The sequence below is a fragment of the Apteryx mantelli genome, chromosome 1 (genome assembly GCF_036417845.1).
Source record: "Apteryx mantelli isolate bAptMan1 chromosome 1, bAptMan1.hap1, whole genome shotgun sequence".
In the NCBI taxonomy this organism is placed as follows: Eukaryota; Metazoa; Chordata; class Aves; order Apterygiformes; family Apterygidae; genus Apteryx; species Apteryx mantelli.
The window spans coordinates 32,840,896-32,858,604 of NC_089978.1; the positions used below are offsets into that span (position 1 = coordinate 32,840,896).

A 17,709-nucleotide genomic window follows, 5' to 3' on the forward strand; every position below is an offset into this window, starting at 1 on the left:
GGCTGCACTGTCAAATGTCCTACTAGCTACCCATCTGGGCCTAGATATTTTTGAAAGCCTGGCTCTGAATCCCTATGCATGGACTGAGCTGCCTAGCCTCAAGTGCTTGGCTTTCAGAAAAGCATGGGCAACACTGAGCATAAAAACAAGTTTTGCAATGGTCTTGAAGGGATGAGAGAGCACTCAAAGCGACGCAGGGTGCAGCTCTGTGCACGTGAGCCAGCATCCTGCCTTTGGTTTCAAAGGTCACATTACTTATATCATTGCAATACTGAAATTGTTTGCTTGAAATCATTGTTTCACTTGATAATCAGTGAAATATTAAACAAAATACCTCGGAGTGGAAAATCTAGAAGTATTAATGCTTTCTGAATGGCCTGAGCATTGCCAGGTCCTGCTTGGCTCTCTGCCTGCTGTGTAAGTCAGACTCAGCATGCTTTATATTTCTGTTATATGCAAACCTTTGGCCAATGTTTGTAAAGAGAACTGGCAAAGCACCATGAAGCATCTGAAATACGCACTTCTACACACACAGGGAAATGGAGCACAAAGACACCGAGATAGTTAGGTGAGCAGTTTCCCTTCAAATCACTGGTGAGTAAGGAGAAATGAAATACTCTGGTAACAAGGCAAATTGGTGGCAACATTGAGAAAAGAATACTGCTCTTTCAGTCCCTTGCCTTGGCAAGGGTGAACAGTGGAGGCATATCTACGCTGCTAAATAAAAAAGGACCAGGGACTTTGCCCAGGCACCTGACCTCTGATCATCCACGCGGCTTAAAGTTAGTGAGCTCCTGTCTCGGTTTTGGACATTTCCAATGAGCTCTCTCCAAGACACTTTTGCTCCAGCAGGGCCTGGCACAGAGCCACGCGGCTCCAGGCTAGCTAGCACCACATGGCTTCTTTTCTTTAATAATTTGGACAGAGTCTAGATGTCCTATCAGGAGCGCATATATATAATTTTGCAATTCTGAGTCAGCTACCTGCAGTATAAACTTCTGATTTGCGCTTTGAAATTTTCAGCAACAAAGTAATAGAGCACAGGATCAAGGCAACTGTTCATGGCAGCCAGGCAGAGAGTGATGACCATCGCCTTGTGCAAATACAAGTTGTCCTGGCGGCAGTCATTGTGCCTCAGGTGCACAGTTCGCAGTATGTGATACGGCAGGAAGCACAGGAGGAACAGGATGAGAGTGATGATGATGGTTGACAGTGCCTTCTTGTGACAGACTGCCTTTTTTTGCTGAGGAGTCTTGGTCTTGAGCAGCGCTTTGATGGCAAAGACATAGCAGATGATAATGGTGCAGAACGGCAGGATGAAGCCCACCACGAGGACGACGTTGTTCATCAGAAAGAGGCTCTGTGTGTTGGCTGGGCGGAGGTCCAAGCACTTGTCTGGGTGGCTGTACCCAGCAATTTCCTGGCTTAACAGCGGGCTGGAAGCTGCCAGTACAAAGAACCATATCGCTGCGCATGTTATCCTGCCATGCTTAATGTTAGTTACTTTCCAGTGCTTGAACGGGTAGACGATGGCTTTGAAACGAACCACACTCAGCACGGTGAGAAAATAAATGCTGCAGTACATGTTAACGTACAAGCTGTAAGTCATGATCCTGCAAAGGACTTCGCCAAATATCCAGCGTGAGCCCAGCAGGAAATAGCTGGCCCGAAAAGGCAAAGTGCTTGCAAACATGAGATCTGAAATGGCCAAGTTCTGCATGTAGATGTTTACCGAGGTCTTTCTCTGGGAAGGCTGGAAGAAGACATATATGGAGAGGCCATTTCCAACAGCACCCAGGAAAAAGATAGAGAGATATGTGGCAGGATAAACAGCTTGCTTGAAGCCATCAATCATACAGTTGGATGAGCCATTAGTGAAGCTGTCATTTAGCGCCATCTCGGAAATATTCATAGTCTGGGGTAGGGTCCTCGGCCTTTCTGACAAAGTAAAAAGAAGTGGTTGTGAGTGTTGGATTACAAGCCATGTGGGGAATTCACCATTGTGACTATTTCACTGAGTGCAAAAGTTACAAGCTGCAGAGAGCAGTGGAAAGTAAAGGTTGGTTAAATGAGTGTGATCTCCCAAGAAATACACATCCCAAAATTTGTGCATGACACTTTCAAAATGTACAACACCAAGGAAGCTCTAAATGGTTTGGCTATTACAGCAGCTGGTAGTTGTCTCCAACTATGTAAGTGCTGCCTTTTGAAGGTGAATCTTATACATGTGTTTCAATGGCAATTTTGTGAGCTTCTCTGTGCAAAATAAGCAACTTGTTGTCACTCATTTTGTAACAGAGAGATTCTGAGTCAGCAGTTACCAGCCCTGGAAATATCAAAAGCTGATCAGAAAAGAAGTCACCATCTGCTAGGAAGTTTGTGTTTCAAATTAGGATGAAAAGCCAAAAGAATTGAATTTGCCTAATGGTGTCGCAGGGGGAGAGGGGGTGTTACTGGTTGTTATTATTATTATTATTATCATTATCATCATCATCATCTCTGGGTTTATTGCAAACAGATTTACTGAAGATGGCTATACAGTGTAGTCAGAGCAAGAGAATCTTACTTCACATTTGTTATTGCCCAAGTCTTGGTTTCTTACCGCTTCAGTGGTTTCTTGTCAGAGATTCTCTTAACTCCAGGAGAGTAACCTTGAGAGGCGTCCCAACTCAAGGGGAGATTCACCGCCATGCAGCCTGCTGCCATGCAGGAGAGCTCAATGGGCTCTAGGCTGCAGCGCTATTTACGGGCCCGGAGTTTGACTCATGCTGTGTTGGGGATAATATACCCCTTTTTGCTGATCTCATGCCCATTTCTTGCCTCACCAGTTGCAACCAGTATCGCTTAGTTCATCCTGGTCACCCCTGGGCGCCATCAGTTATTTGTGGTCAGCTGGGGCCTGAGGTAAGGGGAAGGGGGTAGCTGTGCTCCACCACACTTTGGGCCTGAGATGGGGAGGGGGGTAGTTGCGCTCCGCCACAATTGGGACTAGTGAAACTCTTCTGCTGTTTTCTGCTGTTGACAGGATGTTTTTGAACTTTCCTGAACAATACTGAAAGCATTCTGATGTCCTTTCATAAGAATAAATTAAGGACATTTTTACCTTAAACAGCGTATAAATACTGTGCTAGTTATGCATGGCTCCTTTTTTAAATTCCCTTCTCCTTACACAGGATTTCTTCTTTCCTTTTATTTGCTGATAGTTTTCTGTCTCTTTTTGTGGGACCCTTGCCTCATTTACTGTTTTTGCAACCTTTTTTGTTCTCAACTGCTCTAAATCAGATAGTCATCTATGCACACTGTGGCCCATGTTAGCAGCCCTATTGAAAATGATCTGTGAGAAAACGGGCTATGTTCATGTAGAGTGATATTTTTTCCTCCCATGAAACCATAACTCAATCAAACCAAAACCACTGATCACTAAAACACTATAAATAATAGTTTTTTTCTCATTAGAGTCTATTTCCTTGCAAAATTCCATGTTTCTTTTCTCAGCTCACCTGCAACTACTGGTACTTTAAAAGGAAGGTTTCAGAATTGTTGCTTGTTTAATAGTGGGAAAGCAATCCCCTCTCCACATCTGCCAGCAAATGCAGCATGGAAAATTTTAGCCTAAAAAATAGAACAGTAAGAAATTTTTATGTGCGTGAAAAAGCAGCTTGTCATTTGCCCCATTGATAGTGATAATCAGCCCATGGTACATGACTTGGTTTATCTCTTATTCTGAACCTCATTGGCCTAACAATTTGAAATGAATTTATCTGTGCAGGTGGAGTCTCACTAGTGGGCTGTAGATTTGGGTCCCCTGAGCATCCCTGTACCGACTGCAGTGCTGGCAACACTGGTGTTCCTGGCATGGCTGTAAACAGGAGCTAGTTTGTGAACTCAAGCCTTTCCCCGTAGTTTTGGAGCCCGCTACGTTCAGGCATGCCTGTGTTATCTGCAGGACTGTGTCTCAGAGGCCGTCTGGATCCCTGAATACTGCAGTCAGATGTGTCCCAGCAGGGGCCTTTTGTCTGGCAACTGGAGTGGCCCCACTGCGAGAGGGAGCGTGGGAAGAGCGATCCCTCCGGGCTGGGTTTCCAAGGAGCAGGACTTAACTCCCCGTGGTGAGATGGGAGTGTGGTGCCGGCGGAGTGGGGACTTTCACTCACACAGAGGTTGTATCCATCCCTGCAGTGCCTGAAATCATCCCTCCAGAAAACAAATATAATAATATCTATTAAGCTTACTGGGGCTGGAGATTGGAACTGGGCAAACTGGATAGTGATGCTCAGCAATGCCTCAGCCTCAACAAACAAAGTGCTCGTAAGGCAAATTCATGCTCTTTTAAGATTCTCTGCCACTGCAGAGGAGAGAGACGAGGCACACTTCCTAACAACAAATCCTTTTCCAGTCAGAGGAATTTTGAATGGTTTTGGTTTTCTATACAAAGCAACTGGCTGACATGGAAGTTCTCCACGTGGAATCAGGAAACAGCTTTTCTTCTGAGTAAAGCTGGTCTTCCCATTTTTCAGGGAAACATCATAGCCCAATATACTGCAAAGATAAGAGCACTTTTGATTGTATTTTGCTATGGCCCAAGCATGCTTGCCTTTAGAAACCCCAAAACACAACAAAAAATTATTAGTGAAGAGACCAGCCACCAACTGAAGTGTTCCTGTTGTGTGGGCCACCAAACATGACTCTCTTAAACCTATGAGATGAAGGAGTCAAACAAAGATGAAGAACTTGGAGCATGTGCAAATTTGAAGCCCTGCTCAGCAACACAGGTGATCTCTTATAGCCTGACACTATCTGCTGAAGGAGAGGATTGGAGCAATTAAAATTTAGTTTATTAAAACCCCTTCAGCTTCAGCATCCTGGGGAGAGTGCTAACAGGTACCACAGACACAGAAGCAAAGTCACTTTGGTCAGGCTCTTTAGATGGGGTAATGTAGCTAACAACAACCATTAAAGCTATTTTGTGTTCCTCATCTCTCAGGACAGCTAAAGACCTTTAGGAAACTAGATGCCTATGTGTAATTGAGGAAACACAGCATCCTTGGAAGTGGTGAGACTCAGACTCTCCAAATTATCCAAACAAAGCTTTTAAGCTGTTATGGGAGGTCTAAGAGAAAGAGGCCGGGGATCAGTCACCTGAAAGCTGTTAATCACCCTTGTGCCTGCCTTCAATCAAGGGCCAGTAATGACCTGTGCAATTATATGTAGATGCTTGTATTAGTTGTGTTTTACCATACAGATTGATGTAGAATGTAAGGTCCAGTGAAAGATATATTACACACAGGAATATCTCAAGCAGCCACAAAGTAAAAGGGGAGAGTTTTACCCCTCCTTGCAGCCCAGAGATGTTCATCAGCCAGCTAAGGTCAGGAGATGGCTCCAAGATAAACAGAAAGTATTACATACCTAAGGAAAGGAAACAAACTTTGTTTACAATAAGAGTGTCCAGGCTGTCTCCTGGGTAGGGAAAGAACAGAATGGGTTTCAGGTGAAAGACTAAGTCTACAGAGTCCCCCAAAAGACTTCAAAAGGGAGATTGGCAGTAAGAACCAACACCCCTCTGAGAGACAAGAGGGAGCGAAAGGGGCAATCTGAAATGGGAGTCTCTCCTAAGTGGTACTGAAAGACTTCTCTGATGCAAATGCTCCAGGAGGAGATTTTTTTCCTCTATGTGAGTTTCTGTGATGGAAACTACCAGACAGAGGCAGTGGAGGCAGAAGGGTATGCCTACACCCCGAGGCTCTGACACTGCCTTGGCAGGAGAGAGTGAGTGAGTCAGCTCAACAAAAGAAAAGGAGACTTAGCAAATGCGTGGGTGCACAAGCCAGGTGGAGAACTGATAGCACAGAAATCATGGAGGGGTCCCTGGAAGACATGTATCTTGAACCCAGAGGGGCACAAGGAGAGCGTCACAGAGCCCAGTGAGGTCAGGAACTTCAGCATTGAGGATGAGGGAGCATGGAGATTGCATAACACCCCTCAGCCCTATAGCTTGACCCAACTCCAACTTGAGTCATTTCATTGCCATGTCGGCTGCTTGGGAGCACAGCCGGCATTGCAAACCATCAAAGCCTGCTGGAGAGGCCGTGGGCGATCCATTTAATAATGAGTCCTATCTGTACAGGCAGCTTGAAAGAGCATTTACGCCTCCTTGCCAAGTGAATGGGGCAGCTCGCACAGCAGTTTGCCTCAGGAGGGGCAAGAGGAAGAGTGGTGGAGGCTCCTGGAGGGCAGGAGAGCTTGCTGAGTGCTTGGCCTGTGAGAGCTGTAGTTGTTCCCTGGTTGGTGGCCCTGAGCTTCGGGTATGCATTTGGGAGTCTGTGTAGGCTGCTCGAATGGTCTGCTGAGTAAGAGGCAGCCTTACTCACCTCCCAGAGTGTGTAAGGAGAGAGCAAACAAACTCAGGAATATGGTATTTTTGGAGCTTCATGAAGAATGTGCCCAGACCCAGCAGCAGATAAAAGGCAGTAGCTGAAGGACCAGTATGAACAGGGCAATTTCCAGGTGCTGGGGTTTTCTCCAGTGCACACCCTTAGGTACAGCTCACCCCTAGCTAACCAGTTTGGTAAGCATAGAGTATTTAGTAAGCATAGAGTCTTAGTTGAAGGAGACGCTAATATAAGCCTCCCCAACCTCACAGATTTTAAGCTCAGGCTGCAGGTAGGAATCTAGCAGCCAAAGAAGGCAAATCAAATGACCTGCAAAGCAGCTGGCTGGCACATGCTGTATTGAATGACTGAGCAAAAGTCAAACTTGCTCATAATTCTGCATCCGTGCTCAAAGCCTAAAAATAAGAAGGTGGAGCAAGAATGCTTGGCACGAGACAACAACGCTGGTATAACGGGCATCTCGGAGACTTGCTGGAAAGAGGATAATCAATGGGATCCCGTGTTGCCAGGCTACCAGTTTTATGGTAATGATACTGTAGGATGTTCAGGTGGAGGAGTGGCACTGTGCATGAAGGACTACACAAAATGTAACAACATAAAAATATTACGTTTAGAGAGAAGCACAATACCTCCTACACTCTAATAATAAAAATACAGTATGAGGCTTGCACAACCAAACTCCTTATCAAGGTGATGATAGTGATCAGAAAACATTAAGTGAGATTAGAGAAACTGAAAGCAGGTAGTAATAGGGGGAGATTTAAGGTGCCTTCGTACAGACATGATGCTGTGTTAGGATGAGATGTAGAGAAAATGCTTGTATGCAGTAAATGACTGATTCCTAGGATAATTAGTCCTGCAACCCACAATACAGGATGCTATTCTGCAATTGGCCTTTAGTGCTGCGGAGGACCCAGCTCAAGCAGTTTGGGATGGAGGGTGCCTTGTAATAACAACCGCAGGACAGCTAGGTTCAGCATTTCTGTGAGAGGGAGGAGCAGTCCCAGAAGCAAGAAGCCTACCGAGTTTTGGGTGCTGTTTAAAAAAACAGACAGAAAATTCAACAGAACCTGTGCTAGAAGCCCACATATAAAGTATGACATCATTCCAAAAGAAATAAATATTTCAATAAATATTGAGGCCTACATGTATCAATAGAGCAGTTAGCAAAGCTATTATAGGGTAAAGATCATCATTAGCAAATTGGAAGGTTTGTCCAAATGAGGAGAATAGGAAAGCCCATACTATGGCAGCTCAAATAAAGAGAGGAATTGAAGAGCATTAAAAAAATTTTTTTGAAAGCACCTGGTAAACAATGCTCAAGCTGAGAGCAGCAAGTTTTGTAAATACATCAAAAGATGAAAGACAGCTAGGGAACTGGCAGGGTTGCTTGATGGCAAAGGATCTTTTAGGGATAACAAAGCCATAGTGGAGAAACTCAGTGAATTCAATCTTCCCTGCTGAAGATGCTGGGGTATTTTCATGCCTGATACATTCTTTGTAGCAAACAAGTCAGAGGAGCCAGCTCCACTTGGCGTATGTATTCAGGAAATATTAAACTGACTAGATAAGTTTAGAGGCCAATGAATAATCAGGACCAGATGGCTTTCATACAAGTATCCTGAGGATCTCAAATGTTAAACTGCTGGCCAAGGCACATAACCCACCATTACAATCAGACACAGTGCCAAAGGACTTGAGCGTTACCAGTGCAGCTCTTGTCTGCAAGAAGGGCTCGAGAAGGGAGCTCGAAAGCTGCAGATTGGTTGTCTCAGTGCTGGGACCAACCGACCACTGAGACTGCCTCCCACCTCTGGTAAGGTGCCAGGGGTCCATAACAAAGTACATCTCTGAGCACATCGAAACACCAGGCTGCTGAGAAAGAGCCAGCACATCTCCTGAAAAGGGAAGTCCTGCCTCACTCATCTGCTGAAGGGCTGTAAGGTTGATGGATGAAGGGGGCCCAGTGGTCATTTTATATAAATATGTATATCCATATATATACATCTGTATATGTATATATATATATGTATTTATATAGTTGAATTTTCTAAAAGTCTTTGAGAAACTCCTGCATGAAAAGTTTTCTAAGGAACTAAGTTGCCAGAAATCTGGAAGACAGGTTCTTTTATGGACTGAAAGCAGGTTAAAGGCTGGGAAGAAAAGTGTAGGGCTTAATGAAGCCACAATGGGGTCTCTAAGGTTTTGTGCTTGGACCAGTTCAATATCTTTATCAATGACCTGGAGAAGGGTGTGAGCAGAGAAATCTCCAGGCTGGCAGATGACCCTAAACTTTTCCAGTGCTATGCTGGAAAGGTGGCAGATGAGCTTCAGTGTAGTTTCATGTAAGGTAATGCATCCTTGGAAAAATAATCTAAATCATGCCTATGTGATACTGAACTTGAAACTGGCTGTTACATTCAAGAAAGAGCTTGTGTTTGGTGTCAGTGATGGAGTCATTGTTGACAGTCTACTGAAGTCGTTTCTGCCTTGGCTGCAACATCATCCAAAAAAGCCGACAAAATGAGGGGCATCATCAAGAAGACTATGGATAACAAAAGTGTGCCACTTTGTATAAAACCTCCATGCATCCCTGTTGTGAATGCTGTGTGCAGTTCTGGTCTCTGCACCCAAGAGAGACATAATGGAGTTAGAGAAGGGATAGAGAGGGGTGAGCGAAACGATCAAGGGACAGAGCAAGGACTAAGAGGTTGGGACCCTTTAGCATGGCAGGAGAAGGCTGAAGGAAGATGCAGTCAAGGCTTACAGATGCGTGAAGGTGATGGATGGTGCAAATGCAAACTGTTATCCATGGGTCCTGCAGCACTAGGGGAGCTCAGCAGACTTGGTGGGAGCCTACTTTCAACCAGTGAGGGCAGGTGATATCAGTGGGTTCAAAACAGGGTTGGACAAATTCAAGGACAATAAATGGGAAATGAAGGCCTGGGCAGGGATATACCCTCTAGCACCCCTAAACAACAGTTAGAGATGCTGGGGGAATACAAGGGCAATGCACTGCAGGAGGTGATCTGGCTCCCATGGTCTCTCTAAATAGCATCTCCTATTGCCACCATCAGAGACCAAATATTGGGCTAGATGGAGGTTGCTCTGAGCCACTAGCTCATTTCTTATGGTTGTACTTTGCTCCCAGTTTATGTAACAAACACCACTGTAACTCAGTTGACTTCACTGTGTTGCTCCTACTTTCTGCTTGTGAAGTGAGACCAGTACCAATAGTGATCCTGAAAAAAGAGATTCCACCCTGTATGTTGAAAAGCTATTACTGGGAAAACTGTAACAGTCAGTAGCCCTGGGCTGTCCCCAGTTCCAGTGGAGGGCTAAATCAAGAGCAGTCAGACAAGTCAACCAGTATCTCAGCCGACAGTGGGAAAGATTTCTGTGCCATGCTGCAGCAGGAGGAATCCCTCCCTTTGGAGGATGGGGAGGGGGGGTTGGTGGAGGGGTGCTGCTGCTAAAGGTGTAAATGTGAAATTCTTCATTCCAAACTGCTGAAAAATTCCAAGTGAAGGTTCTCAGATCTGCCCATCTGAAACATTGAGTTCACCAGAAAGTGAGGAACTACCAAAAGACCTAATTTCAATATGCTGTTCCACATATGCAACATTAAATAGAGAAACTGTGCTGTTCATGCAAAAATATGGTTCTGTGCTATGTTTAGCGATAAAGATATAGATCCTTCTGTGTAGCAGGAAAACGAGATGTTCTGCACATCTATCACAATTTGCCTTTGTCTGAAGAAGACCTCAGACACCAGAGTCCCATGTTTGTTATCTGAATAGAAAGGCTGTCATGATATCCTTGCAATATAGGAGCATTCATGTCATATTACTTGCATTTGCCACTGCACTATGAGAAAAACAGAAGCTCTAATGTTTTTTTAAACTTCCCATTTGCTTTCTTTCTAGTGTACATTTTATATTTCAGGAGCAGCATTACCAGGAATAAATATAACAAAATGTGATATCTTCAGTTAACACTGAATTCAATTCACTGAAACATGTGGCATTTTATTAACCTTTCTACATGCATGATAATAAAAAAGAAAAAACAAGATCCTGACCTTTAATACTTTTTTGTTTTAGAAGTTTGTCATAAACAAAATTTGTCATTTTGGTCTGGTTAAAAAATGAGATGCACTCAGATCCACCACCTGATTGTTATCTTCTATCCGGCAAAAGTCCTAGTTATATAAAGTCACACTTTTTTCTTCCAAATAAAATTCTCAAGTCTGGCTTTAGCATAGAGAAATTTAGTCAGTGATTACAATTTCTAGCAAAAACAAAGCTTACTGCAAGTAATAAGAAACACAAGTAAGTTGTATTTTAATTATTACAACCATTTTTATCTACATCAGAAAAAGAAAAAGAGGATAAATCTTGTCCTACCTCAGCTCTTTTGCCTTCTGGTGTGTTCACTATTTCCTTCTGCTTTTTGTTGTTCACAGCTTGCAGCTTTCTTAGCAGAAATGAAAAACACAGAAACTTGAATCAAAAACAAATGCCACAGAAGGGTAATGAACAGTAGGAAGGGGAAGTAAATCCTTATTAAGAAATCTTCTGTTTTCTTAAGTGAGAAATGTTTTCAGCTCAAGGAGTGGCGCTAGTAATCACATGGCAGTCTTTCATACTTTTCCTCCAATGAAAGAGGCCCTGCAGCTAAGCAGTGGTCCTGGAAGCTTTCTGAATTTCTATATTTGGGCTCTATATCTTTGCTTCCAATACTCACAGCTGATGGACATATTTGGAGATCATGCTATAAGCTTAACATGGATCTTTAGGGGTGTAGTTCTTGGAATTATTAAGGGGACACAAGGACACATGACAGGGGTTATTATCCAGGCTTTTTACTGCAGAAAGTACATTAAAAACAACATCATAAGCAGGCAGCTAGGAGTTGATGGGTAATGTAACTCAGCTCACACTTCCAGGGTGAATTTACGGAGCTGAGGGACTAATTTTCCTTGAATTTTGATTGGACCTGAATACATAGTGCTGCTTGGTCATGGACAAGCGATTGCAGCAAATGCTTTACTGCCCCTTAACACTTTACCTCTCATCAGTGGATCAGTGTAGATGGGTGCTCCTAGCCCACTGCAACTGAGAAACAGGTATCTGTGCGCACTATAGGTTGGTTATTCCTCCTTTATGGTGTCAGCGCACGCAGGCAGATCAGACTTATTCAAGTGTTTCTTGGCTGCTGTGTTTTATTTCCCAGCTGCTGCAGGCCAGGCATCCACACATGGTCATTACCATAGCTAGGCAGATGGAGAGTCTCCTCCTAAAACCTGCTCAGCACCTACATTTATAGTCATCTATCCTCCAAAGCTTTCTTGGCAGTCCCGCTCGTAACCTACCCTCCATTGGCCACCTGTGCCTGATTCTTGTTTATAGCGAGGTCCCTTCACTTTGGTTTATAAATGGTCTTTGGAACATGGAAAATCGCCCTCTGGGTGTGCTCTGCGTGGTAGGGGGGTGAGTGGTGATGTGCAGTGCCTGCAAAGACCTGTGTCACCAGACTTCACAAATCCTGACAACGAGGGGGTGCTGCAAACACAGCCCAGCACTTCTTATTTCATGAAGCTGAAAAAGGACATAGGAAACCACGTGCAGGACTGCTCTGGCCTAGCTAAGGGCTAGGTGAGCACCTTCGGTCTCTGGAGCGAGCTGTGAACATTTGCCCATGTTTGCATTGACAGCGCAAAGTACATTTACAATGTCAGAGAGCCATTTTAAATGAATTTGCAAGGTGCAGAATGACAGTGAATTAAGGATGCTCCTGAAACCACTCCACTGGTGCCTAACGTAGATATTGCAAACTCATGCAGCATCTAAGGCCATGGCTGTGTCCCATCCCAGCTGTGGTGGTGCTGGCTGGTTTGGTTACTCTCCCAGCTCTTTCCCCATCTGCCAAGGCTTGCTTGCAGAGCTGTGCGGGTGCAGGCTCTTGCTCATGCTTCAGTCAGTGAGGCAGGGTACCTTAGACACCTGAAATAGGGGGTCTTGGCTATCCCAGCTCATTTGAACTGCAGCAGGATAGGAAATGACCCCATGAGCAGCTTGGTGGGCAGATTTTGGGGGCAGAGCCCTTTGGGAGGAAGCTGTGAAGAATGCTTCAGAGAGCACAGCTGCAGCCAGAGGAGAACTGTGCCCACCAGGGCCGTTCGGGAAATGCCCCAATAATTCAGATGGCCTCTTATCTGCAATGGGCAGAGATGCTGTGATGACTAATGTAAGCATTGCAATAGCAGCCTGATGACATCCGTATCACACGGCATGCTGCGATAATCACACTGGGACTGATAAGCAGGTTGTTCGCAGATACACAAGGTCAGAGACCAAAACATGTGGAAAAATTACTCATTGATCACATTTTATTTCCCTGAACGTGTTTTGAGAACGCCTCTTTCACCGTGTGATATGGTATCTTTGTTGCCTCGTAATTTGTTGCATCCACCTTCTTACAAGCCCTGCTTTCTGCAGAGTACTGTTTCTTCTCCTTGCCTAAGTAATGCTGTATTTCCTTTTTAGGCTGTTTCAGTGAATGGGGTTGGCTGCCAGCTCACCCTGCACCTGATGAGCTGGAGCTGGAGTGACTGCCTGGGATTTTTTAGACTCTGTCACTGGATGACTCAGCTTCTGAGGGGAGTTTAGTAACTCCCTTATTAATAAAAACTTTAGTAATTCTGCAGAAACCATCTCAGAATACTGTGAAGAATCAAGGACTCTCATTGCAAGATACTTTGCACAAAACACATTCAACAGTTACCAGCCTAGTTTATCTCTGAATTTTGCATCCCATAAAATGCAGAGAAGGTCCAAGATGCAGAAGCAGCAGGGCTGAGAGTGCAAACTACTAAGCTAAGCTGCAGTTATGCTCCCTCCTGCCTCTGTTTCTGTTTCCTTTTGCACTTCTGGCTCCACAGCAGCCCAGTTTCAAGAGAAAAAAGCAGGAGGGAGTGACTCATTCTTTACTTTCCCCTCCTTTGCTTACCCACCTCTGCCCTGGTGCGGCCCAAGGATGAGGGGTCAGTTCCTTCCCTTCAGGCCACGACTGCAAGCAAAGCCGTGGCTGTAGGCTTTGAATTCCCATCGCGCAAAGCTTAACTTTGGACCATAATGAAGCATTTCAGGCCAGGAAAAGGCAAAAATCTGAATTATTCATATCGGCAAGTTCAAGCATCCTGGTGGCCTGAGTGCTCCCCAATGGGAGCGCCAGTTGAGGAGCCCATCTCCCATGCTCGCTGTGGAGGGCACCTTGCTAGGCAGCATGGACATCCCAAAATTCAAGGCGCTGTGGTGTTTCGCATCACCTCTCATGCACTCTGTAGGGCCAGGCTTCCCCCCTTAGCCATACTGCAGTTCAGGTGATTGGGGAATTAATTCTCCAAAGGGGCAGTTTAGGCATTTTTTCCCCCAAAGCGGCCTTCCCCTCCCAGACACCTCTGCAGGCCACAGCCTAGAAGTCCTACTGTTGGGCTGCCTCCTGCTATGAGGCTGTTTCAAACGGCTCCATGCGGTGACTTTCTGGCCCACGTAGAGCTGCTGTTGCTGCTCCAGACACCAGCAGAGCCAGTGTCTTGTTGTCAAAGAGGTGCCGAGGGCATGTGGGATGATTTGCCAATTCACTCTTCCCACCAGCTAGAGAGGAATGCTAAGTTTCGCCCCCTAAAGTGAGGGTGGACAAGCACGTTGCCAGGCGCATCCATCTGTCGTTGCAGTCCCGCGGGGCAGGTTGCCCTCTGCTTCGTGCCGCAGCACAGGAGCTGGGGAGCTGCCTTTTTGGCCACGGGGATCTGAAACCTGCCTGGGCAAGACTGGGTCTCTAATGCACATGCACATCCAAACAGACCCGTAAGAGCACACTGCGCTGCTCACAGGGCGTAGCGGGCAGTTGCATGCCAGTTCGTTCAGCTGGGCAGCCCCGCTGCTGCCCAGAGCAAACCACGGGGCCGTGCACAGGAGACCTGGCAACCCCCAGCACCAGGGGAGTGGGATGAGACATCCAGTGACCCACGCAATCCAGAAGAAGGAGTCCATATATTTTTCCGGATGCTCAGCTAATATTTTGCTGTCTGCAGGCATGAACGTCCAGTGGCAGAGTTTCACCTTCACACGACAATAGGTTTTTTGGTAAAAAAGGATGTGTCAAACAAACAGAAGGGATTACCTCCACTGGAGATTTTAATGCTTCATGTCTTCAAAATAGCAGCTTAGCCTAGTAACACATATCTATTTCCAGAGACTAAAATTACAAAGCTTACATTCATTTTCTGTGCAATTGAGAAAAAAAAAAAATAGCATCAAATGTTAGTAGCCCATTTGCTGTCAGCCACAAGGCTGTATAGCTGGGAAGATCAAGGTGACTACTGCATGAAGAAGGAATAAAGAAGGAAGGGTAATTTTAACAGAAATTATTCAAAAAGGAAAAGCACAGAAGGTTTTCAAGCTGTTTCTTTTGCAACTTCAATAATGACATCTTTTTTAATTGCTTGTAGTCTTTTCTTAACAGTTTGCTGTTCCTCATTAATATACTAATGAAGGCAGAAGAATGTTAACATATATCTGGAATGGAAAAAGACATGTAATATTGTCTACATGTAAAATAAACTGCCCTTTTAAAAGTATAAAGTACTAAAACTGGAGAAGTTCTTTGCCTGCTCCTCCAAAGGTGCTTGTGGGCCTTGGGAAGAATTGATGGTCTTCAAAAGCCGTGGAGCCGCTGGCAGCCAGGAGCATTAATACACTTCCTAGAGTTTAATTGATCCAGTCCTCAACTCTGAAAAGAGTGAACTCGAGCAGGACAGAAAGTCAAACACTTTCTATGGCCTTCATCTTAAGCCCATTGAAGTTATTGGAAAGAATAGAGCCTTTTTTTGGATTAAAACCTAAAGAAAACAGCCTCAGAAGCTGTGACTGGAAAAAAAGAACTTTTTTTTTAGTAACTAGCTAAAAGCATTTCAGTTTTAAAACACGCAAGGTTGACAGTGTGCCAGGAATATTTACTAATATTCTGTCTTCTCTGCGTAGCCTGTCTTTCAAAACCTCTCTGCTTCTGTATCCATCTATCTACTTAGCACCATCTTGATGTCACAGGGACTTTTGCTTGTGTTATGCAATTTGAATAATCACACAAACTGCAACTGCAACCTCTGTTATTTCTGTTTTGCATTTTGTGTGTTAGACATTACAAAATTGCAAATTGATGGGGTTATGAAAGTGCAGAATCTGCAGGATTTGGCAGTGATCTAGTTACCTCTCCCTTAAGATATGAGATAAGATATCCTGTAGATTATCACACACGTATGTTGGCATGTGTATGGCATTTTACAGTAAGTGACCTACTTCCAAAGCTCTGTGTTTTGATCTGTGTTTACCCCACTTTAAATGTTCCGCATGTCCTATGTTATTCTGCTGGTCTCTCTCTTCATACAAATCTAGAAAGTAGAAGCAAAGCAAGCTTCCTCTCTCCCCTTGTTGGTGACTCTTCTACAATAGCCCTAACCCAACAGCTGGATAAAAACCACCAACAATATTGCAAAATCTGAATGATCAGGTTCAGGTGCTCTGCATCTTATATTCAATGGCTAAACACCACTATTGAAACGCAGCCGGCAAGTCTCTCCACATGAATGCCAGCTATCGCCAAATCCACTTTCATATCCATGCAGTCATTGCTAATACTTAGTAAAGCACTGACTATCACAGAAAACAGCCTCTCTTGCTGTAGTGCCGTTCACCAGCCCCAGTTTCTTTATGCCATTCTCTCCTTTTTACTGTGGTCCCTTCGCTTTCCTACTCATTGTATTTCCAATGCTATTCCATGCTCTCTCTCTATGTGTGCAGGGATGTTTGTGCATGCACACAGTTACACGTGCAGCTGCATGCTGCATGCGTGCGTATATACACATGCACAAACACAGATGCATTTGGATGCATGTGTTTATAGATAACGCGTTTGTGCGCTTATGTAGCTATAAATATATATGTGCTTATGCATGCTTGATGAAAATCTTGAATGGAAGTCGCAAGACTAAACTGTGTTGGCCAGAATTTGAAGAGCCATGGGAAGAACTGTGTGGGACATAAGTCGCTGTTATCTCCGTCCAAGGCTGACCGCTTTCATTTGTCAGAGGTTTATCTCCCTGGAGCATGCAGGAGGCTCTTCTTTCTGAAATGGTCTGGAGCTTACAGAAAAAGTAAGTTTAAGCTTTTGTTCTCAGTCTGGATTTTAATGATGTTTCTTTAGATAAAACTCACATGGGGTCAGATCCCAGAGGCAGCATTTTCTATTCTACAGGCTTTGGGAAATATTTTAGGATATTGTACGCTGTTTGATACTTTTAAAAATGTATTTTAAAATACTACATAAAGATAGACCATATGTGTGATTTTGAAAAGGATAATAACATCACCTCTTGTCCCCATTTTTTACTTAGAATTTTAGGAAAAGATCCAAGTGTCTAGGATCAGTTATAAGTGTGTTGTGAAAAATGCCTACTTATAAATGAAATTTCCAGCCTTGAAAATTGCTTGGATTATCCTTTTTTTGTAATTAGTTTGCAACCAGTGGTTCCCCCACCCTCACCCCAATAAAAACGGGAATTAATTTAAGCTAATCTTTGTCACAGATGACATGATTTTGTGAAATGACTTCACTTAGTTACATCCTCTTTAATGGCATACAGTAAGCCAGACTGGCTGAACAGGGCTGGAGGCAGTGGTGGGAAAGGGGAAGGGAGGCAAGGGAAATCTTGCAGGCACCAACTTCCTCCATCATCAAGATGGAGATCGTTTGGCACCAAAGTGGGATCTGGCATCCACGCATCCCATCTCCTCAAGACCCATCTTCGTGGGGTGTTGTCTCTAGGGGACCCTGTCCACTGGCACAGCCAGTGCTTGGGACTAGTGTGGAAAGGTCTGAGCAGCCTGACATGGGCTGGCTACACAAACCAGCGACCATCCGTCGGGCTTGTGTGGGGATTTGCAGCCAAACCGGGAGGTAGCTCACTCTGTCTTGGTTGAACTATCTCATGTTTTGCTTTCAGAGCCCTTAGTGCAGGGAGGGCAAGCTGGGCAAAGGTTAATTGGTCTTTCCTTGCAGAAAGAAAATGATGGCAAATACATGATTTAATTCAGTTTTGTTTGGAGAGCTGTTTCTTCCACTTTGTGGTTGTTTTTACTAGACCAAAGCTGTAATTCTCTTGAAATCAGGAGCATGCCACCAGAGAAGAATTAGCACAATGGTTTCAGTTTTATGTAACATTCCCAATACCCCGAGATTGAGTGCTTTAGAAGAG

General features: G+C 44.5%; 1 protein-coding gene across 1 annotated transcript; it reads right to left on the reverse strand.

Annotated features, from left to right (window-relative positions):
* Positions 1–783: 783 nt before the first annotated feature.
* On the reverse strand, positions 784–10,848 carry CYSLTR2 (cysteinyl leukotriene receptor 2). Its single transcript, XM_013948322.2, has 2 exons — positions 10,799–10,848; positions 784–1,938 (listed from the first exon to the last, which is right to left on the reverse strand). The coding sequence occupies exon 2, from the start codon at positions 1,910–1,912 to the stop codon at positions 980–982; it is 933 nt and encodes a 310-aa protein (XP_013803776.2). The 5' UTR covers positions 1,913–1,938; positions 10,799–10,848; the 3' UTR covers positions 784–979.
* Between the last annotated feature and the right edge of the window lie 6,861 nt (positions 10,849–17,709).